At 25.8% G+C, this 26,086-nt stretch overlaps 4 protein-coding genes and 1 non-coding gene across 11 annotated transcripts; 3 read left to right on the top strand and 2 right to left on the bottom strand.

The window, feature by feature from the left end:
* Positions 1 to 119: 119 nt before the first annotated feature.
* On the bottom strand, positions 120 to 191 carry TRNAW-CCA. The gene has a single exon. It is a non-coding gene; the product is annotated as a tRNA-Trp (tRNA).
* Positions 192 to 1,319: 1,128 nt separating this feature from the next.
* On the top strand, positions 1,320 to 6,975 carry LOC413418 (structural maintenance of chromosomes protein 4). 4 transcript variants are annotated; one of them, XM_006569817.3, is made up of 9 exons: positions 1,320 to 1,411; positions 1,640 to 1,926; positions 2,006 to 2,197; positions 2,289 to 2,465; positions 2,584 to 2,876; positions 2,948 to 3,227; positions 3,315 to 3,911; positions 4,229 to 6,357; positions 6,569 to 6,975. In XM_006569817.3, the coding sequence occupies exons 2-9, from the start codon at positions 1,705 to 1,707 to the stop codon at positions 6,690 to 6,692; spliced, it is 4,014 nt and encodes a 1,337-aa protein (XP_006569880.1). In that variant the 5' UTR covers positions 1,320 to 1,411; positions 1,640 to 1,704; the 3' UTR covers positions 6,693 to 6,975. The 4 variants fall into 4 exon arrangements, with proteins under 4 accessions (XP_006569880.1, XP_006569881.1, XP_396862.5 ...); XM_006569818.3 differs by having other exon boundaries at positions 1,350 to 1,411; positions 1,647 to 1,926; XM_396862.7 differs by lacking the exon at positions 1,320 to 1,411 and adding an exon at positions 1,518 to 1,568 and having other exon boundaries at positions 1,647 to 1,926.
* Positions 6,976 to 7,444: 469 nt separating this feature from the next.
* On the top strand, positions 7,445 to 15,494 carry LOC551863 (putative inorganic phosphate cotransporter). The gene is made up of 7 exons (XM_624248.6): positions 7,445 to 7,655; positions 8,872 to 9,005; positions 11,501 to 11,801; positions 13,166 to 13,419; positions 13,566 to 13,715; positions 14,491 to 14,865; positions 14,965 to 15,494. The coding sequence occupies exons 1-7, from the start codon at positions 7,601 to 7,603 to the stop codon at positions 15,127 to 15,129; spliced, it is 1,434 nt and encodes a 477-aa protein (XP_624251.3). The 5' UTR covers positions 7,445 to 7,600; the 3' UTR covers positions 15,130 to 15,494.
* A 1,680-nt stretch (positions 15,495 to 17,174) lies between these two features.
* Positions 17,175 to 23,737, top strand: LOC413263 (putative inorganic phosphate cotransporter). Of its 4 annotated transcripts, none has more exons than XM_006569816.3 (8): positions 17,175 to 17,350; positions 17,635 to 17,936; positions 20,326 to 20,459; positions 21,079 to 21,379; positions 21,611 to 21,849; positions 21,929 to 22,078; positions 22,286 to 22,663; positions 22,947 to 23,737. In XM_006569816.3, exons 2-8 carry the CDS (start codon positions 17,858 to 17,860, stop codon positions 23,145 to 23,147), a joined length of 1,482 nt encoding a protein of 493 aa, XP_006569879.2. In that variant the 5' UTR covers positions 17,175 to 17,350; positions 17,635 to 17,857; the 3' UTR covers positions 23,148 to 23,737. The 4 variants fall into 4 exon arrangements, with proteins under 4 accessions (XP_006569879.2, XP_006569877.2, XP_006569876.2 ...); XM_006569814.3 differs by having other exon boundaries at positions 17,175 to 17,462; XM_006569813.3 differs by having other exon boundaries at positions 17,175 to 17,510.
* On the bottom strand, positions 22,977 to 24,883 carry LOC725135 (phosphatidylinositol-glycan biosynthesis class X protein). Its single transcript, XM_001121019.5, has 4 exons — positions 24,702 to 24,883; positions 24,191 to 24,317; positions 23,743 to 24,051; positions 22,977 to 23,661 (listed from the first exon to the last, which is right to left on the bottom strand). The coding sequence occupies exons 1-4, from the start codon at positions 24,827 to 24,829 to the stop codon at positions 23,509 to 23,511; spliced, it is 717 nt and encodes a 238-aa protein (XP_001121019.2). The 5' UTR covers positions 24,830 to 24,883; the 3' UTR covers positions 22,977 to 23,508.
* Positions 24,884 to 26,086: the final 1,203 nt, after the last annotated feature.

Below are 26,086 nucleotides of genomic sequence, written 5' to 3'. Positions count from 1 at the left end.
ATTATTTATCACATTTAATTTATTTATTTGTATTTTAATTGAAACACATATTAATTTCAATATTTTAAAAATATGAATTTTTTAAGGAAATAAAAAATAAAAAAACATTAGTAAAAATATGACCCCGACGTGATTTGAACACGCAACCTTCTGATCTGGAGTCAGACGCGCTACCGTTGCGCCACGGAGTCTGTTGCAAAACAAATCTTTTCTTTAATATAATACCTTATTTATCACATTATATATAATAAATAATAATTATTGATATAAAAATATTATTTATTATTAATGAACTATTAATAAATTATATTTATATATATATATATGTACGAACGATAAAATTAATGTAAATAGTCTTTATACCGGAAATTTTATAATATAATATAAATAAAATTACATTGGAATATATAGATATATAATTCAATATTATCCTAATATATATAATTTGAATATTAATATTTCTAATGTATTACATATTATATTTAAAATATTATATTAGATATTATATTAGATTTAGATATAAAAATCTATTTTGAAAATATATATTAAGAAATATTAAGTAGATATATGTGCACACTATACAGTTTTATCTTTAATATAAATAAAAGAAAAAAGAATATAGAATCAATTTAAAATGTCTCATTAAATTTATACATGATAAAATATAATAATAATTTTTAAGAAAATTTTTAAAATTATATTTTATGCAAAAATGATATATAGATACTTTTTATTCCAATCTATTCATGAATTGAAATTTTATTAATTTTAACTATTTTTATATAAATATGTAATTATTATTCATATAAATAATATTCATTGTTATGTTTATTATCTTATATGATAATATCACTAAAAGAAACATAATAAATATTATTAAATAGATTTTTATAAAAAATAGATATTTCTTTAAAAATAATGTCATGTGCAATAATATATATATGCATTGATAAATTTTTTTATAATTTCACATTCAAAAAAATTATAGATTCATCATTACTTTCGAAATGTATTAAGATAAATACAAACAAGAGTCAAATATTTTATATGAAAATTTTGCAAATTAAAATTACATTTTAAATTCAATTTAAATTACAATATACATACAATATTTACATTTATAATATTTTTTTATAATTTTAATTGTTTTAAATATGAATATTTTCTCTTTATTATAAATAAAAATTATCATGATGCTATTGGTAATTTAGCATACGTTAGAATTCAAATTTGAATTAGCGTCCTTCTATTTCGTTTCTTTCATATGCAATTTATTTATTATTTCTTCTAAATAAATATATATATATATATATATACATAGTTAAAAAAATAATAGTGAAATGAATATATACTTTAATATGAATTAAAATTTTATATGAATGTGTTTGTAATTTCTATGGAAACATTAAACGTAAGTTACCGAATTAAAATAATATATATATATATATAAATTAATATATATATATATATATATATATAAATTATTTTTCATTTTATTTTCTTGATTCATATTTAATTATTTCGATTATATTAGTAATTTGTGAGAAATATATGATTGTCCATATAATGTATATTTCTGTTTTTTTAAATATTGATTTGTGTACATAACCTTTATATAATAATGATTATATTCTATAAGTTTACAGATTTTTATATGGAATCTGTATCGTGGATGAAATAACAGTTGAAGAAAATTATATCATTATGAGTATTCCTGATATGGATATGGAAATTGATGAAGAAAATGATTTATATTTAGAGGATGAGGAAGGTGGAATAAGGATAGATGATGATATATATATACCACCGCCTCTTAAGGAAAATAATAAAATTGATATCAATGGTCCTAGATTAATGATCACTAAGATTGTTAATCAAAATTTTAAAAGTTATGGAGGTACACAAGTTATTGGTCCATTTCATCAGGTAAAAATTAAATGATTTTTGATAAAATTTTTAATAAAAATTATTAATAAATTATATTTAATGATTTTTCTTTTTAAAGTGTTTTTCAGCTATTGTTGGTCCAAATGGTAGTGGTAAAAGTAATGTTATAGATTCAATGTTATTTGTATTTGGCTATAGAGCTTCTAAGATTCGATCTAAGAAGATATCAGTTTTAATACATAATTCAAGTGAACATCAAAATATTAATAGCTGTACAGTATCTGTACATTTCCAACAAATAATTGATAAAGTATGATATATTTTATTTAAAAAATAAATGATTTATTTAAATTATTTTTTTATTAAATATAATATAAAACAATGATAATATTATATTTCAGTTAGAGATGGAATATGATATTGTGCCAAATAGTGAAATAGTCATATCTCGAACTGCATTTAAAGATAATTCATCGTATTATGAACTAAATAAGAAAAAAGTGCAATTCAAAGAGATTGCAAAAATTTTGAGATTTTACGGTGTAGATTTAGACCATAATCGTTTTTTAATTTTACAGGTATGCATTTTATTATATTTAATAATGTTAGTTCTTTATAATTTTATATTATTTTATAAATATTATATAATATTATATAATATTATATAATATTATATAATATTACATACAATATTAGGGAGAAGTCGAACAAATAGCAATGATGAAGCCTAAGGCTCAACATGAAAATGATACTGGTATGCTTGAATTTTTGGAAGATATAATTGGAACAGTTCGTTACAAAGAACCATTAGAAAAATTATCAAATAAGATAGAACTTTTATCGGAATATAGGATGGAAAAGTTAAATCGTCTTAAAATTGTTGAAAAAGAAAGAGCAGCTTTAGAGGAACCTATGCAAGAAGCTATTCGATACTTGCAATTGGAAAATACAATTATAAAATTGCAACATCAACTTTATTCTTATCAAAGGTAATCCTTTTATTTTTTAAATTTTATATAAATTCTATTATTTAAGTTTTTAGAAAAAATTTTTATTTCAGATTTGAAACAACAAAAGAAGTTTCTCAACAGGAAAATAAAATTACCGAATTGGATAAAGATTTGTCAGAACTTATAAACAAAATGAAAGAAATTCATAATGATAAAGAAGAAAAGAACAAAGTGATCGCACAAAAAAATAAAGTATGGGATAACTTACAAAAAGAAAAAGATGAAATTACAACAAAATTTGATAAAATACGAAAACACGATGAGTCACTTCATGCAGAATTAGTAGAAACAAATAAAAGACGAAAAGCTAATATTGCATCTTTAAAAACAGTAAAATTTATTTTATTTATTCTTAAAAAAAAGATTAAAATATATTTTATTAATTCTAACAAGTTAATAATTAAATATATTTTATAGGAAAAATCTAAATTGGAAGAATTATATAAAGTACCAGAAAAAAATACAAAAGACATTCAAGAATATGAAAAACTTGTTGATGATCATATAAAAAATAAAGAGAAAGAAGAAATAATATTAGAAAAATTGATGATTGAATTAAGTAAAAAGACTAAACCATTGTTGGATCAACGTTCCGTACTTGAAAATGAATTGATAATTTTAAGAAAGGATGTTGATGAAGCCCGAGCAGCGTTTGATATTGCTCAATCCGAGTTGGAATTGTATATTTCCATAGAATCTACTGAAAAAGAAAAATTAGAAAAATTAAAACATTCTTTAAAATTAACAACAGATAATTTAATAATGCGAAACGAAGAGTTGCAAAGTTTGAAAAATAAAATTTCTCATAATGAACAAGAATTAACAGCGGCGGAAAAAGAATTGAGAATAGTGAAAACAAAAGAGATTGAAATAACTTCGGAACTAAAAAAGATGAAAATTTCATTCGAGGAACAAAAGCTCGCTATGCAAGCAAATAAATCAAGAAACAAAATAATAGATAATTTAATGAGAGAGAAAAGCGAAGGTAGAATTCCTGGTATTTTTGGAAGATTGGTATGTAAATTTTTCTATTAATTGCTATGTTTTTTATATAATAAAATTGTTAATAAAATTATTTCTATACTTTAATTGTATAAATCGATTATATTATAATCAATTATATATTCAAAGTATTTGTTATTGTAAATGCTGTTTGATAAACATATTTATTTTAAATATATAATACTAATAAATTATTATTTTTTTATACATATATGTTATTTCTTGATCTTTTTTTTTTTTTTTTCTTTAGTAAGTATATATAATATTTTATAATATACATATAATAATTTATTAAAATTTATTAAAATCCATTTTTTTAATATATATAGGGTGATCTTGGTGCTATAGATGTCAAATATGATATTGCAGTTTCAACAGCATGTGGCCCTTTAGATAATATTGTAGTCGATACCGTAACAACTGCACAAATGTGTATAACATTTCTTCGACAAAATGATATTGGGCGTGCAACGTTTATACCTTTAGAAAAACAACAGCGTTTTTTATCGAGGTGTAAACAAAAGATACAAACTCCTGAAAATGTTCCAAGACTTTTTGATCTTATACGCGTAGAAGACGAAAGAGTATTACCGGCATTTTATTATGGATTACAAGATACATTAGTAGCAGATAATTTGGATCAAGCAACACGAATCGCATATGGTCATAAACGTTTCAGAGTGGTTACATTAAAAGGTGAATTAATCGAACTATCAGGTACAATGAGTGGAGGTGGCAGAACAGTGTTAAGAGGGAGAATAGGACAACAAATTTTGAAAAACGAAATTTCTTCGATAGATATCGAAATATTACAATCAAATTTGAATAAAACTTACGAAGAGTGCAATCAGTTTAAAGTTAAATCTCAGTCTCTGGAAAATCAGATTCATAATTTAAGTGTAGATTTAAGGAATATGAAAATTAATAAGGAAAAATTAAATATTGAATTGAGAACATTGGAGGAACAAAAACCTTCATTGTTGGGACAAATTAAAGTTCAAGAAAAAAAAACTGTAAATTCAGTATCGAACCCGCAAAAAGTTGAACAATTAAAAAATACGATGAATACTGCTAAGAATACTCTGGAAAAAGTGCAAGAAAATTCAAAAAATATCGAAGATCAAGTAATTCGGATTAACAAAGAAATAGAAACATTATCAGGAAACTCTATTAAAAGTCAGCAGAAAAAGGTGGCTGAACTATCTAAATTAATTGATGCGACTAAAGCTGAAATATGTAGATTCCAAGTTGCTATTAAAACAGCTGAGAGAAATGTAAAAAAAATCGAACAACGAATAGCTTGTTTAGAAAATGATATACATACCAGTGAAGAAAAGCTTCGTAATTTTCAAAAGGAGAAACAAGATTTAGAAGTAGAGGGAAAAGAATATTTAAAAAAGCTCGATGAACTTACGGAAGCTCTTTCGGAAAGAGACGAAGCTGTGTCATCTCTCAAAGAAGAATTACATGATTTACAGGCTAGAGAGAATAAAATGAAGACAATTAAAATAGATCTTGATCAGAAATTGGACGAATATAAAAGTTTAATTAAAAAGTTGAAACAAAAATGTCTAGATTATACAAAAAGAATAAATGATTTAAAACTTCAAGTAATACCCGGTGAAAATGTCGAAGAATTGATAGAATTAAAGGAAGAGGAACTTAATGAATTGGATGAAAATGTTCTTATAGGTAATTTGCAGAAAGTTAAGAAAAGATTACCTACCGAAGTTCCGAATATGCAACTTATCGCAGAATATAAAGAAAAAGATGCGTTATATTTACAACGTGTTACCGATGTAGAAAAGATAACGATTGAACGCAATAGAATAAGAGATATTTATGAAACGACAAGACGTCGTAAAATACAAGAATTTCTTGCAGGTTTTACTATCATTACTGACAAATTGAAAGAGATGTATCAAATGATTACATTAGGAGGTGATGCCGAGTTAGAATTAGTCGACTCCTTAGATCCTTTTAGCGAAGGAATTGCTTTTAGCGTAAGACCTCCAAAAAAATCTTGGAAAAATATTTGTAATCTTAGTGGTGGTGAAAAGACATTGAGTTCTTTAGCTCTTGTATTTGCATTACATCATTATAAACCGACCCCTTTATACTTTATGGATGAGATAGATGCTGCCTTAGATTTTAAAAATGTTTCAATAGTTGGAAATTATATCAAGGAAAGAACAAAAAATGCACAATTTATAATTATATCTTTAAGATCTAATATGTTTGAACTTGCGGACTATCTGGTTGGAATATATAAAACGTATAATTGTACAAAAAGTGTTACGGTTGATTTGAAAAAATATTATGAAAAAAATGGAATTGCTCCTCCGACACAAAATACTTTGAAAAGTGGATATTGGACACAAATACAAAAATTTAATAGTATGCAAACAAGTCAACAAAAAGAAAATTGTAAAGCACAAAAGCAAAATGAAAATATAACGTAAGTAGAAATTATTTTAATATTATGTAATTGTTTAATTTTTGTTAAAATTTTGCTTAAAAATCATACTTAATATTTGATTTTTTTAAATTTAATTTATTAAGGGAAAAAAACTTATTAAAGAAAAAAAATACATAAATACATAAATTGTAATTTTACATAGGCTTGTATGTAAAATTAAGTATCTATGTTTTTCTTTTATATTTTTCAGATTGCCTGAATTAGGTTTGTGTCCAACACCGGAGAAAATACTTGATAAAGATGAATGTTCAAATAGTAATACGACTAATGGCAATACTTGCAATAGATCTTTAAAAAAGAAGCTTAAACTATAAAACACAAGATGTAAGATAAGATATTTCTGTTAAAATTTCACATATAATATGTAAAGATATATTTCTATGTAGATATATAAAATATATAATGTAAATTGGAATAAAATAAAATTTTATATAAGTTTTAAGTTTAAGTTTAAAATAATTTTAAATAATATACAAATATACAAATGATTTAGAAATATACATATTTATATATAATTTAATAAGTATGATAATTACGATGTATGCAGTTGTAATATAAAAATCTAATTAAATATTAAATAATAAAATATTATTATCTTAAGACATTAGCTACAAAGCATATTGAAATTCATAAAATTCATATACTTTATACGAAAAAGAAAATGATAATTTTGTATATAATTCAATTGAAATTACTTTATACTGTAAATGACATGTAAATGAAAATTTTTGAACATTTTTAATAAATATTGTAAATAACAATATTATTTCTATATAATTTTATATATACATAAAATATAATAATACAATAAATATCATTTTAGATAGATTAGTATTATTATTATTATTATTATTATTATTGAAAAGAATAATTGAATGGTAATTTACTTAAGTTGTTTTTAAAAAAAAAAAAAAAAGAAAAAAAAGAAGATTTTCGAATATACTATTCCAAACATTCCATAATTGTTATCACAAGTCAAGTGTAATTCAATAAAATTGTTGATTATCTTTTTTGTTTGTACGAGACATGTCACTTCAGTTTTCTTTCAAACTCCGACGAAGCAAACATTCGAAACTAATTGCGAAGAAGTGGGATAGATTTGTAAAGGAAAAAGAGAGGTTGCAGACAGTAGGCGGGGAGTAGATATGTACGATATAAGTATCATCGAGTAACAGATTAGAATTTGAACAGTCTGTGTTTGATAGTATTGGAAATTACAGCCATGAAGAACGAGGAACTTGTACAGAATGCACAAAAAGAGACAACAAATATTATTGGTAAATAATGTTTTTGAATTTTTTTTTTTTATTTAAAATTAATATTTTTGAAATAATGAATTTCAAAAACAGTGAAGTCTGACTTGTAACAAGTATTATTTGAATAATTATAATTTAGTGTATTTGTTTATTTTTCAACAAAGCTTATAAATTATTTATGTTTTCAAAATTAAATTTGTCGTTTTGAATAATTGATAATTAATAATAGAGAAAGAAGAAGAAAATTAATAATTTATATTTTGCAAAAGCAATTAAAATTATAAGCAATAAAATATTATTTTTATATTATACGTAAAAATGCAACTTCGAATATTTTTTGTCGACGAAATTTTAAAAATATAACGTATGATTGATGTACTCGATGTTAAATATCCATTTTATCTGTAATAATATTTTTATACAATTGTAAACATTTATTATTATTAATCTCTGAAGGATTGTTCAAATTTAATTTTATCCTTTATTTTTTTATGATTAAATTAAGAAATACAGTTTTCGTTTTATTATTATTATGTTTTATATATCTTTTTTTAAAACTATATTATATACAAATAAACTGAAATGATAAACTGAAAAAAAATTTATAAAATGTAATGAGCAATTTATTAATATTAAAATTTAATTCGTAAAAATATTTAAGTGGTATAATGATGTTGTTTATATATACTATATTCCATGGAAAGATATAAGAATTTCAAAATAATTTAAAAGATAACAAAAATTAGCAATATGCGTTATATTTATATTATTTAAAAATTAGTCATCGGGTTTTAATAAAAAAAAAAATATGTCAACGCTTTACAGTATACATTTCTTAAATTATCAAAGAAATTGCTGGAGAGGAAGAGGAAAATTTATCAAACCCTGTTGTACTAAATAAATTTTTTTTAATATTAAATTCAATTATCGAATCTTACTATGTATCATTGAATTTTTATTAATCTTTGTTATAGTGTTATCTAATCATCTAAATTTATCATTTTTTCTATGTTGCAATATTGGAGATAATTTATTAAATAATCTTTGAAAATTTTTTTCTCCCTTTTCTTTATTTTAATTTTCGAAATAAATTTTCTATTTTTATTGATTAACCTCAATTTAGATTCTTGATTACAGAGAGGACGAAATATTAATATTAATTTTTATTTTATAATGCTTACGATATATAAATGTGTTAAAAAAGAAAGGAAAATAAATATAAATTGTGTTATTTCAGGTAAACTTGGAATCAGACATTTGCAAGTTTTTCTACATTTCTTAGGGATGGTGATCGGATATTCTCTTCGAGTGAGCATGTCGGTAGCTATTGTGCCAATGACACAGAACGACTCCAATAGTTATCAATTCGAGGTAACTCGTATATTAGATCATATAATAATTTATGTTTAAATTTCAGTTAAGTTTTCGTGTATAAGTAAAAAGATCTAAGATTTAAATTTTCATTATCTCTTCATTGTCGACTAACAACAAGTAATTAACGATAAAATTAACAATTTGTTAAATCTATTATATATTCTAATGTTCAAATGCGATGAAAAAGAATAATATTAATAATGAAATATCTTAAAATAATAAAATTATTAATAAATTTCTAGAGAATGAGAAATACTTTTTAAAAAAAATGACGTATTCATTTTTCGTTATATATATCGCATAACTGTTATCGAAACTAGCATTAACATTAATTTAAAATTTATTTTTTTCTGGCATAGGTAATTATATTTTTAGAGAGATAGCCACAAAACTTTTTTTTTTATATATCTTATTTGTGTATATATATTTTTTTTTAAAATTACTATAGAAAATTTGTAATTTATAGGATAATAATAACATGATAATAATAACTTTATTAAAACAATCGGTATTTTTTATTTATTGCCATTAAGATCGAGTTTTGAAGAAAAAAAAAATGAAGAAACTTTATGCAATTAAAAAATTATAAATTATATAAATTTAATAAATAAAAATATTGATCTCTTACGTAAATGAATACGTTTAAAGAATAAATGTATGCGTGTAATAAATTACGTTACGAAACACATTTGATCTTCTTTAAATTTGTATAATAGATGTTGAATATTATTAGTATTTAATTGCGTTATTTTAGAATTAAGTGATGAACTTTGAATGATAAATAAATGAAAATGTTTATGTATATACACATTGCACAGATATTTGTTTCGTACGAAGTATATTTCCATCGAATGCGCAATCTCTTTGAATTATGAAATGAATTATAAAAATTATTATTATACAAGGAAAAACAGATACTATACTCGGACAATTGGATAGAGAAATTTTCCACCAGACATATTTCATAATATTAATATTAATTTAGAAAGATATATATGAATAAATATGAATAATATCTATTTAAAAAAAAGAAAAAAAAAAAGAAAAGAGAAAAGAAAACAGTAAATAAATATTTTGAAATTTTTTTTTTTTTTTTAAGTATATTATTGATTTCGATTTTTAAATAGATACGATGGTATCAAATATATCATTGAAATATATGTCGTATTATGTTTCTATGATTTGATATAAATATATCAAAGATGATGAGTTGTTGTTGTTTTTTAATAAAAGAGAGAAAATATATATGTATATATAAACAACGGTAACGGTATATCAAAATATTGAAAAAAATAATCATTCTCCATAAAAATTCCATAAAGAATTTTTTTGTAACGATATATTTAGTAATGTATTGTAAAAAATATCTAGATAAACTTAACGACTTTAGTAATACTATTTGTTATATAACGTTACGAATGTAAGCAGTCTATGTATAGGACAAAATGAATCATTCGACTTATTTCCCATAAAAAGAGAATTTTATATACGAAAAAACAATTCTTCATACTTAACTTAATAATTATTTACATAGCCAGTGAATTTAAAGTAGTGAGTTTAATAAAAATTACAAAATAATTAAAATTATTATTACGTGAATATTAATTATGATATATGACATATTTTCTACGAACGATACGTAAGGATAATCTTTTTAAATAAAATAAAATAAAACGCGATAAAATAATATTCTTGTGGCAATTTTTCAACAATAACAAGCAACAATATTATCTCTTTTGATTAATACGGATCGAACAATATCTCGGTCGACTTAATGAAAAATATATGGAAAAAATATTAATTAGAATTATGATTCAATGGTGAATTTACACAATGAATTTGAAACGATATGATTGATGAGAATTATTTGATCTTACTTAGTATTTATCTTACTTATACATAGTCCGATAACAAAAGAATTCTAAACAAAATATACTTACAATTACAGTATAATCTATCCTTTGTTTATAATCTATCTTCCTCCTATACCAATATTTTCCATTCATGTAATATACACAATGGATATTCAATACTCCATATTTCCGTATACACGTTTTGGTAACATAGCATAAATTATCGAGTAACGTACGAAATATAGAATGATAGAAGTACCATCCAGTTACCACATTATATAATATATGTGTGTTTTATTATCACATTATTGTATATGTATATTATGCAATGAAAGTGATAAAGCTTTAACAATATTTATAATGAAACGGTTTATTTACGTATTATCATTACTTATCATTATACCTTATATATTCTTGTTTATCCGTTACCTTTTCTCTTCAAAAGCACGTTAAAAAAAACTATAGATATTTAAAAATAAAATATCTTCAAAATCTCCGTGTATCAAGTTTTCTTACGATAGGTCAGGTTCGAAGGAATGAATCATTTATCGTTGTAAACGATTTTTGAGATCTGATTATTTTAATGATTTTACATTCACGAACGTTTGTAATAAAAATCGTCTTATCGTGTGTAATCAGGTTTACAATTGGTCGTCAACCGAAAGTGCAACAATACTCTCCTCTTTTTTTTGGGGCTATACGATCATGCAAATACCAAGTGGTTATATAGCGGCATTTTGGAGTGCTCAAAAATTATTGAGTTTCGGACTGCTGCTTTGCGGAATCTTGAATATTTTGACACCAACACTTGCCCATTACGGTGGTTATTTGGCCGTCTGCGCTTGTAGAGTAGGCATGGGACTTTCTCAGAGTTGCCTGTTACCGAGCATACACACCCTTCTTTCTAAGTGGGCACCACCGACTGAACGGGCACGACTCGGTGAGAATATCCTACTTAATAATATCCTCTTAATTTTTTTCCATATTTTCAAACTTTTTATATTTCTTCGATCCAATTAACCATTTATTAATCATTTATTAACCATTTATTAACCATCGTTGCATTAATTTTTCGTTTCGTGTCAATTCTTTGCTTTGCTTCTCCAACGAGTTTTAATATTTAATACTTATCGATATATATATGATATTTATTCGATATATCGTTCATCGGGAAGAAACGGTAGCGAATATCGATCGATCGATTCGTTCGAGATGCAGCATCGATTTGTGTTTGTACAGCAAGTGTGAATCGGGACGATTTACATGTCTTTACCAAAAGACATGCAAAATTCATTTATCGCGTGTGTAATGAGATAACAAGCTACTTATATGTAGATTCGTTCATAGTCATCGTACAAGTATGATTTTAACGTGATATAGTATATATTTTTTTCCGACCTTGAATTTTATTCCACTAATCGATCGTATCGCTTAAGTTTACAGCATAACTTTACTTGGTTTTATGACCTTCCTATTCCTCCCCACTATTCCTTTCGCAATTATGTCATACTCGTACTTCGAATTAAGCGAGGAAGAAGCTATAAAGAATTATCCCTGAATATCGAATACGCGTACCCTTGGATGAACGGCGATTCCATAACCTCTATTTCGACACGTGTGGTAAATCTATAATTTACCGTACATGTCGAGAATTTGAATTTTGAATATCAACCTTCTTTGTATTTATATAAGATATAGGATGTATACACGCGTGTTTTGATGATACGATCGGATAGTGGATGATACTGTGTGAAAAAAATTAATGAAAAATGGAAATATGGAATGCAATTTTTTTCATTCGAGGCTTATTCATTTTCGAGCAAAAGAAAAAAAAAATTGAACTCGAGAATCCGTCGCTTACGCATATTCCTTTCGAAATTTACCCGGAAACAAGTGTTTAAGCAATAAAATTTTATTCCATATTCTTTTTCCTTATTTTTCGCACGTAAAGTAATTATCTATCGATGTATAGGAATATCGTGTATTCGAAAGTTTTTCCAACATGTATTGAAATATGTTATAAAATCCGTGAATTTTTAAGATTTTTAAGATAACATCGATATTGAATAAATATCATTTTTATTTACACATTATGTATATAGAAAGTATGAATGAATTTGTCGAATGTTTGTATATTGGAATATTGGTTATACGAAGAATAAGATAATACACGTTATTTTGATGAATAATCAAAATAATTAGAATTTATTCGCGTTGCATCAAATTTCGCTAAAACATTCGCCGATTGTACACACTATGAATCATAATCCAATTACACGTGTTAATATTTTTTTTTAATTTTAGGAACACTTGCTTACGCCGGTGCACAATTCGGTACAGTGATTTGTTTTCCAATTTCTGGACTGTTAGCATCATCGAGTGCTGGCTGGCCATCTATTTTTTACGTATTTGGCGCTTTGGCCGTGATTTGGGGCGTTGTATTCTTCGTATTTGGTTCGGACAGTCCTTCTAAGCATTCGCGAATATCGGAGAAAGAAAGGCGATATATCGAAAACAGTTTAAAAAGTAGCGAGGAAGAAAAACCGAGCAATGAAACGGTAAGAATTTATTTCTTTTACCTTTCGTTTCAATGATCGAAAAAAAAGAAAGAAATCGTCTATAAAATATAATGTAACAATATACGTGTTTATACTTTGTATAATTATTTATCGTTTTATGTTTCGATTATGATTTGTCATTAAAGGCGATGAAAACACCGTGGAAAGCTATTTTCACATCGGTGCCGATGTGGGCTCTAATAATTGTGCATTGCGGACAAAATTGGGGCTATTGGACCCTTATCACGGAATTACCGACTTATATGAATGATGTTTTGGAATATAATTTGGTAGATGTAAGTAAGAAATTTATTTTATCATTGATTAATTTCGTTAATTTCATTAAATTTAAACACTCGAGCATCGAAAAGATTGTATTCTTATGATATGAAAATTATTTCAATACTTTTTTTTTTATCAAATTGTTTTTAATAGTAGAATGTAACGAATATAATTTTATCGAAAAAACGAGATGAAAAAAAGTGAATGTCATAGCTTATTCGTCGTATTCGTTACTTATCTTATCCATGTATCATATTTTATATATTTTATATCAATTGGAACAATAGAAAGATTATATCAGTTAGAAAAATAGAAGAGTGGAAAAAATTTACTTTAAAACAAAGATATGTGAATTTTTTTTTTTTATAAAATTGAACAATTTAAAATTTAAAAAAAAAATAATTATATTATAATTATTTTCTTTCGCACAATTTTGATAATTATCGATATAGAAATATACAGTTTTTACATCGGATTACTTTTGTATATAAAGACATTATCGTATACTTAACATCTATAAATAAGGATTAATCGTATTTATAAATCGTATTACTCATATATACTCGTATAATGTTATTAACTCGTAATTAATCTGATGAGCAATCTCTGCACGTCTAACAAGTTACCTACATCGGGTAATGCAGGATTAAATTTCAAAATTGGAAATCGACTTGATTGATAGAATAAAGATGATACAGATAATATGATGTAGAGAAAAAAGAAAATTGTATCAAATTTTTTATACATACATTAATGCATCTTTTTATCTTTCTTTTTTTTTTTTTTCAGAATGGTATGATATCGGCGCTTCCCTATTTAGTGATGTGGATCTTAAGTTTTCCGGTATGCTGGTTGGCCGATTATGCTTTAAAGAAGGGTATCTCGGCAGGAATAATTAGAAAACTTTGCAACACGATCGCGCATTGGGGACCAGCGATAGCGTTGATTTGTCTTGCAGCGATGTCGGTGCAGGATCACAAAGTGGCTGTAATTATTCTTGTGATAGCTGTAGGGTTAAACGCTGGTTCTCTATGCGGATTTCAAATTAATCACATCGATCTAAGTCCGAATTTCGCCGGTAGAATGATGTCCATCACCAATTGTATCGCGTCCGTGGTCGCTATAATTGCACCAATGGTTTGCGGCCTCATTGTAACGCAAAAGGTATATTATTAATCGATTATTATAATTGATTTTATTTAGTTATTAACAAATTAAATATATTTACATATACTAATATAACGGTAATATATATTTTTACAGAAAAACGTTACCCAATGGAACATAGTGTTTTACTTGTCCGCCGCAATTTATTTTCTAGGAAATTTAATTTTTATCATTTTCGGCAGCACTGAGATTCAACCATGGAACAATCCAAAAACTGCGAATCTTCAAAAACGAAATGACAAAGAATTAACGGTTGTATGAATATTTAAAGTTATATGTGTGAGTATGTGTAAAAATTAACAAATTAATCGAATACCAACGATAAGTACAATATGATGATAAATTTTCGTACTTAAAAGTTAACTAGTCGCATTGCTCAAAAATTAATTAAATTTTATAAATTATATAATATAATGATATAAATTTATATATATATATAATAGGTATCGTGTAAGTTAGTGAAATTGAAGTAAACAGAAAAACAAAAATAGGGAAATTATTTTATTTAATCTAAATCAAAAGTTTAAAGAAGAATTTGTAGAATTATTTGTAAACTGATGATATTTTACCAGAAATTTATGACCAATTTTAATCTAATTTATATTTTTACGAAACAAAAATTATATTGTATGAATATTTACATGATGCAACATTTATAAAAATATCCTTTTATCACGTTCGATGTAAATATATCGATAAAATATCATTTTCTTCTACTTAGATACTGATACTTATATTACTAATATATATTTATTATATATATATTATATATAGTTATTCCTATATGTAAAAATTTATATTAATTTATAATAATAATTGTGTAATATATATATGTATATACATTATATCGCAACGAACATTAAATGATACGATAAATCATACGCAATTTTTTTTTAACGTTAATTTACATAATCGAATTACGAAGATTTTAATTATTAATTAAATACGTTTAAATTTTTAAAAGATTTATCGTAATACATTTATAATATCGAATAATTCAATAAAGCAATGTTTAACGTAGATTGTTAAAAAAAAAATTGCGAGAATAAAAAGAATTCTTTTTATCTCTTATTGTTAAATGTTTACAATATATATTACAATTTGATAAAAGAAAAAGTTGATTTATAAAATTTATAAAATTTTATAAATAAACTTTTACGCAACGTATAGTGATATTGTTCGTTGTGAATTGTGACTTGTGCGTAAAAACGACTATTTTCTTATATTTTCTGTTCGATGTGTGAGGAATAAATATAAGGATAGGAGAAAAAAAACAAGAACGTCTCATAAATAAGTATGATTGTAATATACGATTATAATATATCGATACGATACTCGTTGCACTCATATTAGAATATTAGAATGATATTTTGACTTTATTTTGTCATCAACTTATTATTGATGTATGGAAAAATATTTCGATTCGAAAGTTTTTTGACGTAAAGGGGAATTTTAACGAGATGCACAAACTCTTCGAGCTTTTTCGTTGTAACACGTGACATTTGATCGTACGATACGAATTCTTAATCAAAAATTATTACATCACGGGATCTGGGGAAAAATCGATAATAATTATCGAGATACGATCGATTTTTTATCGATTTTATCGTAATTGTCAATATTGTTCAAAATATCATTCATTCCGATGCGATCGACACGTGCAAATGCGATTATAACCTTACAATTTAATGTTCCAGCGATTTTTTAGTTTTCTTCTTGGCGTATAAATAAATACGTATATATATATATATATAAACATATATATGCACTATATAACGACTAGATTCGTTCAATTTTCATTTAATATCATTTAATATAGGTACTGTGTACCCATCTCGGAATATCCATCAGATCGATCAGATGATGGATCACGCACGTTATACCGACAGTTTTATCCTATATACGTTCTATATTCTATGTATGTATAGAGTAATGATATTTACAATTTGATACATGTGCGAGAATTTCTGCAATTTTTACGCTTGATATTAATACGATTCGAATCGATGTACATATATATATATCTTCTAAAAAAAAATAAAGATTCGTATATTTTATACACCATTATAGATATATTCGCGATAGAAAATTTTGTCGTTCGTTTTTTAACACCTCGATTTTTTTTTATTTTATCACATCCCCATTCCGATGAATAAACACATTGTTTCCATTTATTTATATCGCGAAAGAACGGTTACATTCGAACGGTTCATTGCACTTGTTCGCGATAAACAATTATTGGTAAGATAATAATTATAGGAATGAAGTGGAATAAAACTTGTAACGAGGATAGGGAGGGATTTTAGTCGGATTCGTGAAACGTAACGAAACGGTTTGAGAAAAATCGATATCCTCTCGCGATTCGAATCGCGTATATATATATATATATATCATCGAGACGCGGATTAAATTAAAATTGACTCGAAATATCGACATATCGCGCGTCGCAAAGGAAAAAGTAGCGAAAAGTGCTTAGTCAAACGTAATGCGTAATCAAGAATATTGGCTCTCGTATCGTATACGTTTGCTTTGCCGATACCGTTCTATCATTCTATCTTCGATCCATCAAATCTCTCCATACATTCTTCTTCCTCGTAACATTCGTTCCTTTTCGTTAGATATTTTCTAGCTATTATAATAATGTAATAATGTTTTGAAATATCTATATATATATATATATATATACATACATACATATATACATTTTATATATATATATATATATATATATATATATATATATATATATATAAAATTTCAAATTAGATAAGGGAGAAACGTGATAATATACTATTGTCTGTGTATACGCATGCAGAACGTGCAAGTTGAAAAATAAGAGTGGGAGAAACTCTTTTCGGTGATGGACTATAAAACCACGATCGATCGATCGAAGGATCGTAGTGTCTTTTTTGCGATTTACTTTGTTGCTTTGTGACGACAACTACCTGACCTAACTCGTGCACACTTGTTCGGTTGTTTAATAAACATAATGACTTCCCGTATGACGAAAAGGGTGTCGATCGTCTCCATCTCGGAACGGATACAGACACCGGTCTCTAAACCTAAAGGTACGTTTTTTGTACAATCTCTTTATTTATCCGTTCGTTTCACACAAATATCACGCGATCGAGTTATCGTGTCGAGTACGTAAATAATTTTTCGGACGCAATTGGGAAACCAACACAATTGTTGGAAACGTTGTTACGTAGATGGAAAGTACAAGCAGATAATAATATGAACGATCGTTATTAGAGAGATAAAACCGGGCGAAAATCAAATCGATAAATCACGATTATATCGATCGAGTACAAATTTGATTTGATGTCGCGGCTTGTGCAAAGATCGGTGACGTTTGCCCTCGTTTCTCACGTGTTTCCTCTCGCTCAATTACCTTATCCATCCCTTTCGTACGATTTCGAACGTTCGTTTAATAATAATAATTTCTTAAATATATTTCGTCTTTTTTCATCGATTAATTTTCGACATTACGCAAAATATTTTTTTCGAAGGGAGATTTCACTTCATTCAAGAATCAATATCGTTTCGTTGTATCATCATTTATAAATTCCGATATTAAATGTTGGTTTAATTACGAGGACGTTTAAGAACACTTGGTGTGTTTTGTGCAACGTGCGTGGCATAAATACGTGACGAATCGTTACGAATTCCAAGACATGACGGCAACATGCTCGTCAATGTCAGATTTCTCGCGATGTCCTAGAAATGTGGAATGAGCGAATACCCGTCCGCATTCCCTCCGCATTGTCCGGGAGATTTGCCGGCGTTGCGCGAGAAATATAATAATGCAACGCCGTCTCGTTTCGAGTGTTTCGAGGCTTCGAGGCTTGTATCATCATTTTTTCAAAACGATTCGATCGAAACGATAACATTATCGAATGAGCTACCGACAGATATAAATCACGGTTTAAAACATGCAACATCAGTATCAGTTAGATACGATATATTAAATTGTGTATCGATTAATACAAATAATTTTTAAACGGAAGAATGTAATAACTTTGTATCCGATATCTATGTTATAATAATTCGAACGAAGAATTTCGAAGAAATTCGTAAATAAATTTCGATCAATCAAAGATTTAATGAAAAATTGTTGTTGAAAGAGAGATGATATCTTTTTCTCAGATAAAATATGTATTTTTCGCTAACTCATTCTATTTGTTTTTTTATTTCTTACGAGAGAAATAAATAGGAGGAAAAAAGAAAAAAATAGAAAAGAATTTAAAAAAGAATCATGTTGCGACATCGAAATGTTGTGATTTCAATAAGTGTAATCGCGCGTGTGATGATAGACCGCGTGAGAAGCACGTGCAAGCGGAATATCTTTAAAAACTTTCAATGTTTTATCCTTCGAGACTATAACTTTCTAAAATTTTTATAAAGTATATTTCAAAGACATTTATCGTGATTTATACAGTAATTATCTTTGCTCAAATGCGTTCTTATGTAGAACGATGTTGTTTTTTATTTATTTATTTTTTTTTTACAAAGATACTTTACACACGTAGATATCGCGTATTTAATACTCGCGCATAATTCGCACGGTTAATCACTAACCATTATTAACAAAGTGTTAATGGGAGAAAAAAAATTTGTTTCTCGTATCATTGTTCGAGCCTAAGAATAATAAGTAAACAACAGATTAAATTGCAATTATATAAATATTATATCACGAATTATTAGAATTTTTTCGTAACAAGGGAATGATCTGCAGAAATTCCTATCAGTTTCCTAAGTATTTATTATTCGAGTAACGATGCGTTCAATTCTCTTGTTGACGTGCGTCTGAAATAAAAATCGATCTTGTCGATCGTATATTTACTTTAAGATTAGAATCAATTTCTTGGAATGATTTTTTTTCCCCGATTTATTTGTATCTTGTTCCAGCCATTAGAATAATCTATGGCGATAATCGCCGTAATTATATTTATTCGTGTTATTTTGATATTTATTATAAAATTTGAACGAAATATTTACTCGTATTTTCATCGCGTAAACTTTTTTTTTTTTTGAACAACGAGTGTACAAAAATAGATGTACATAGATTATTTTAAACGTTGAACTCGTGATAAAAGTGTTTAAGTGTAATTTAATCGATTACGATTACGAAGGTTAGGAACCGGTGAAAAAAATCGAGAAGAAAAAAAAAGTTCGAAAGATATAGTTTTCTTCAATTTTAGGAATGCTTCTAATTCACAAATCTTATGCATGTAATCTTGTTTTCTCGTTAATCTTAATCATCCTTGGTTCAACGAGAATAAACGATGATTAATCGTGGCAATATGTACGTTGTGTATCGTTTGTTTTTTGATAAAACATTACAAATATCATTACATATTTCTACTTTTACTTACATACATTTACAAGGGAATAAACGATTTTCTAATTAATTTTATAATATCTGCATTAATAAACGTCTTAATTTGTAATTTACAGCATCGTACGGATGTAGACACACGCAGGGCATTTTGATGGCTTTGGGTTTCTTCTGTTGCTATGCCATTAGGGTGACCACATCGGTGACGCTAGAAGCTATGACCAATGCTTCCACTGCAAATCCTGCTTTTCCAGTATGATTATCTTTGAATCTGCTTATCATTTGTATTCGTTGTTCATTAGTTAATTATTCCAGAATAGTTGCATAATGTATATCACGTGCGGTTTTACTTCACGTATGGTTTTAATATGGATCTTTTTCGATATATATCTATTTAAATGCATCATTTTTTATCGCGTCTTAAATAATAACAAAAAATCTTAAAATGCATCATCGATCGATAAGACTATTTTTAACACCCATCTCTTCTTGTTTCTAATGTAAAATATATTTGCAAATGCGTACGAACGCGATCCTCATTTTCGTGCTCGATAAATTTCTTCTTGAAAACGATGCTTACGGTATCGAAAGTGATCTTTTTTTCACTGTACGTATCTATCACGTATCCGTACTACTAGATGTATGCGTATATGTTTTAATCTACTGTCGTACCAACGTAAAAAAATTAATTCGTAAATGAAACTATATTTGTAATAACTCAACACTTATTATTTTTCATCTCGATCACTTTATCAATTATGAATAGATTTGTTTAAACGAAATAAATTGTACGATCGATGAAAAGTAAATTTTTATCTTTTATCTTTGAAAATTATTTTTCCCAACTTTAGATTATTTCTTTATGTTTCTAGCAATTTTCATGGGACGAAAAGATCAAGGATGTGATTCAAAGTTCCTTTTTTTGGGGATATGTGTGCACGCAAATCATTGGCAGCATAGTGGCGCAACGTTGGGGAGCTCATAAACTTTTCTCACTGGCACAATTCGCGTGCGGTTTCGTAACGCTCTTAATTCCCGTGCTTGCCGAAAACGCGGGATGGGAAGCGTTCTGCGTTACCAGAGTGATCGCCGGTATATTTCAAGGCACCGTTCTTCCATGCCTTCACGCGTTGCTCTCAAAATGGGCGCCTATGGAAGAAAGAGGAAGAATATGTGAGTATGGAATATGTATTTTAATTATTATTGTTATTATTGATCTTTCAATTCGAAAATAAATAAATATTTACAATTCTTACAATTTTTGTCATTTTTGATATTGGATTATTTATTGGATCGAATCTATTTCATTTTGGTTGAAATGGAAGAAATAAAATAATAATTAAAAAATAAAATAATAATTTTTGTTTGGTTAAATTTTATTGTATATTTTACTATTATTTACAGCGACATTCGTGTATGCCGGAGGTTGGATCGGAAATGTAACTTGTTTACTGAGTACGGGTCTATTGGCTGCTTCTCCTTGGGGATGGCCCAGTTGTTTTTACGTTTGGGGCAGCATAACTATCCTTTCCAGTCTTTTGTTCTTCTTCATCGGTTACGAGTCACCGGCCGAACATCCAAATATACCTCAAGATGAAAAACAATATATCGAGAGTAGTCTTGGAATGATTGAAACGGAAGAAGTAAGAATATTTAATATATTCAAAAAATATATCATCGCATATACATTTAATAATATATATATATACATATTTTTTACAGAAATTATCGACTCCTTGGATCAAAATACTTAGTAGTCGTCCAATGTGGGCATTAATGGTTACTCAATCTGCTCACACTTGGGGTTTCTGGATGCTTTTAACGAAAATCCCATCGTATTTTCAAGCTGTGTTTAAGGTTAACATTAAAGAAGTAAGTAAAAGAATTGTTCGATATATATATATATATATATATGCGTATAATTTTTAATTTAAATTTATCGTTGTGACTCGTTCCTATACATAATTAAATTATACATCTTTCGCTTTATTGATAATAATTAAGGATCATGAAACACGAATAAAAATTTATATTATAAATCTTCGAATTATAATTCGTATCGTGTTTATCGTGTTTTAGAACGGTCTTATGAGCGCACTACCATACTTCACAGCCTGGCTATTTAGTTTCCCGATTAGCTTTATTTCGGATCTACTTATCAAGCGAAATATCCTCACTGTTCAAGCATCGAGAAAGATTTGTAACACGTTCGGTGAATGGGTACCAGCGATCGCATTAATAGGTCTTGGATATGTTGACAAAGAACACTCTGAAATAGCAGTGGCAATTTTGGTAATTGCCGTTACTAGCAATGTTGCTATTTATTGTGGACACAACGTCAATCATATGGATCTTAGTCCAAATTTTGCCGGACCATTGATGGGTATCATAAATACCGTAGCGAATATTTGTAGTATTTTGGCTCCATTAATCGTCGGTGTTATCGTTCATGACAAGGTATGTGTAATATATTATTTATTATTATCGAAAAAAATTTACGTCTTATTATTCGTTTATCTAAATTATATGAAAATTTGATAAAACGATATGTTTTCAACATTGATTTCTCGAATAATACATATTGTTTACACAACAAATGAAAAAAGAAACACGTTACGCGAATTGTATCTCGATATTGACGAGTAATATAATACGTTAGAATTGAATAATATAATTATTCGAAATAATAAATGTGAAAATATAAAATGTATATATATTTTTATTATTTTTAAATTTTCAGACTGATGTTGAAGAATGGAGAAATGTATTCTTTTTAACAAGTTTAATATATTTCGTTGGAAATTTAATTTTTATCATGTTTGGTACAAGTAAAATTCAAGCATGGAATGATCCTGTAAAAAAAGACAAAGATATCGCTATGAATTCTACGAACGAATCATCGGTGGAGAATGGAAATGTACAAAAAACCAAAGAATATTGAAAAGATGGTTTTTTATAGAAAAAGAATCGTGACGATGTTATCACGATGCTGGACAGTATAAATATTTATCATAACTACTAATAAAATGTATTATAAATGCTGTGATCGAACAATTCAATATCATCATTTTCATTATTTTATTTGTGAATACATACGAAAAATGTATCATTATTTTATTTGTAAATGCATGATTTTTAAATGTGCATTGTATATAAATATTTATGTTATATATAAATATCATATTTAATATTTATTAAATTAAAGAACAATACGTATGAACGTATTTATGCAAATTTAGAAAAATTTGTTACTATAAAAGTACAAATGAACGTAATACATCAACTTATTTAATTAAGATATGTTATTCTTTTTTAAGATGTTGTCTAGGCATAGATTTCCAAATTGTATGTATAAGGAATATTGTACATAATATTGTTAATAACAATGTTGTATAAGTTACCAGAGGTAACATGGTTGTTTCACCAATCGGAATTGTCCATTCATTTTCCATATCCTGTAAAAAGATTAAAAATTTCAACAAATTTCTATTTATAAAGTTACATAAATAAAATATATTTTTGATATCTTTACATACTTTATTATTTAGCATCACGTATGGAATCTCTCTCCATTTAGGTACAATATCTACGCATGGAGAACATAAATCAATTTTAGAAATTCTGTATTCTTTGAGTCTTTTTCTACAGCCCAATAACAACTTTGGATCTGGTATGCTAATATTTATGTATTTATCATTTATACTAGCATATCGATAACGTTGATGTACTGGGAGTTTTAAGATACTTTCTACGTTGGTTAAACGTGAACAAATACTTATATTTTGTATTTGTGCTTTTTCAGTGAATAACTCGACATTGGTTTCTCCACTAGAACATGCTGTGCTCTAAAATGGTTGAATATAAGAAATATAAAAAATATTTTATGCTTATTAAAAAAGATAATAATATAAGATATAAAACTTGCATTGAATCAAAATAATTTAATATATATATTGTAATAATATTTTAAATTATTCTACTTACAATTTCAAGTCTTCTTAAATGATTTAATTCATTAACATCAACGTATAAAGCAGATGGAAGTTGCAAATAAAGAGTGATGTAACAATCCTCTATGAATTGATCGATATATATTTGATATATTAAATATCTGTAAATGAAATTTTTTGTTAAAAATAAAGTAAAATATTTAACAAATTTTTATAAATTATTGATATTTAAATCTATATCTTCTAAATATATACTTTCTATTAATATGTAAATTTTATGTATCAAATATACTTTTATTTATGATAAAATATATTTATATAAACGTAATTAATAATTAAAATTTTTAAATTTTTTCGTTTAAATATGATAATATATGAAAATTATAAATTTAATAATTTAATAATTAAACATTAATAGATATTATATACAGAAATTAATTATATTCTTAAATTCTCACATTAATGATTGTTATAAATTATTTATCAATTTGAATAATAGAGATTCTTACTATATATGTATACATATGTATTTTGATATACATAACCTATGAAATCCTGTTCCTTCTACATTTAACGAAATACGAGCTTCTAATTCATCGCAATTTACCAATAAAATTAGTGTGTAAAATAAAATAATTTGTATAAAATATCGTTTGGCACAATTTAATGTCATTTTTTAAATATAATATATAATTGAGATAATCGCATTTCAAGATAATACATTTTACTTTTATAAAAAATTGGTAGATGTCACTGATATGCAACTTTTTGAACGTTATACGAATATTTTTATATTCATTTTTAAGATTTATATATCAAATTTTAGAAATCATAATTTCAATATTCGAGTACAACTTATTCGATATATATATATATATATATATATATATATATATATATATATATATTATGAATCTAGTAAGTTTATATATTATTTTAATATCGAAAAAGAATTACATTATGTTTTCAATTTTAATTACCATCGACAGATGCATAGGTTGAAATTTATTTTATAATTTATTAAATGTTTAGAATTTTATTTTGAAAATGCCAAATCGAATTAAAAAAAAAATCCTTCCTTAATTTACTAACTTATTTTACAATTATAAATTTTGATCGATCTTTAAAAATAATGAAACTAATATATATATATGTACGTTTGTATATTTTTTTTTTATGCTTTGAATATATTACTTTGATAAATTTTTTTTAAATTTGATAATTTTTTTTATTTTAAACGTTCAATTTTATGTTTTAATTTCTTAATCTGGATAATCTTTAAATTAAATTAATTATAATAATTTATTCTTATTATATTTTTAGTCAGTATAAACTTTAAAGTATAGAAATTTATGATTAAAATATAAATATTGTACTTTAATTTTTGCATGAAATAAATAATAACTTTTCAGCCAATCAAAAAATCGCTAAGACTTAGTGACAAAACGAATGCAGTGCGCATCATGGTGCGCATGGTGTTAATCTATTGTTGAAAATCATGACAAGTTACGTTTTACCGGCAAAAGTGAGTAATTATATAAAATTTGTATCGATTCGATATTTTATTACCAGTTATTGAGCTTAATTATAGATTATTAAGCCTTGTTTAATCAATACGAGTTTATTTAATCATTATTGTTTCAGAATTTAAAACGTCTTTTTGTGCAGATTATAAAAACTTGATTCGAAAGCGGAATGATTTTTGAAAGTGTATACAGTTCTTACATACTATGATAAATAAAAATAATTCGACAATTTTCATGCACATGTGGCAAGTTTTATTTTTTTTTACAAAAATATAATTATTATAAATTTCCTTCATTTTTCTTTTTACATATATAATACAATCAATTCACATATATATATTTCACACATATTCTTATATATATACATATTTATTTTCTAAATGCGTCATCCGTACGTTCAACTC

The sequence above is a fragment of the Apis mellifera genome, linkage group LG8 (genome assembly GCF_003254395.2).
Source record: "Apis mellifera strain DH4 linkage group LG8, Amel_HAv3.1, whole genome shotgun sequence".
Classification (NCBI taxonomy): domain Eukaryota; kingdom Metazoa; phylum Arthropoda; class Insecta; order Hymenoptera; family Apidae; genus Apis; species Apis mellifera.
The sequence above is the reverse complement of the archived record's forward strand: the minus strand, read 5'-3'. Positions and strand labels throughout refer to the sequence as shown.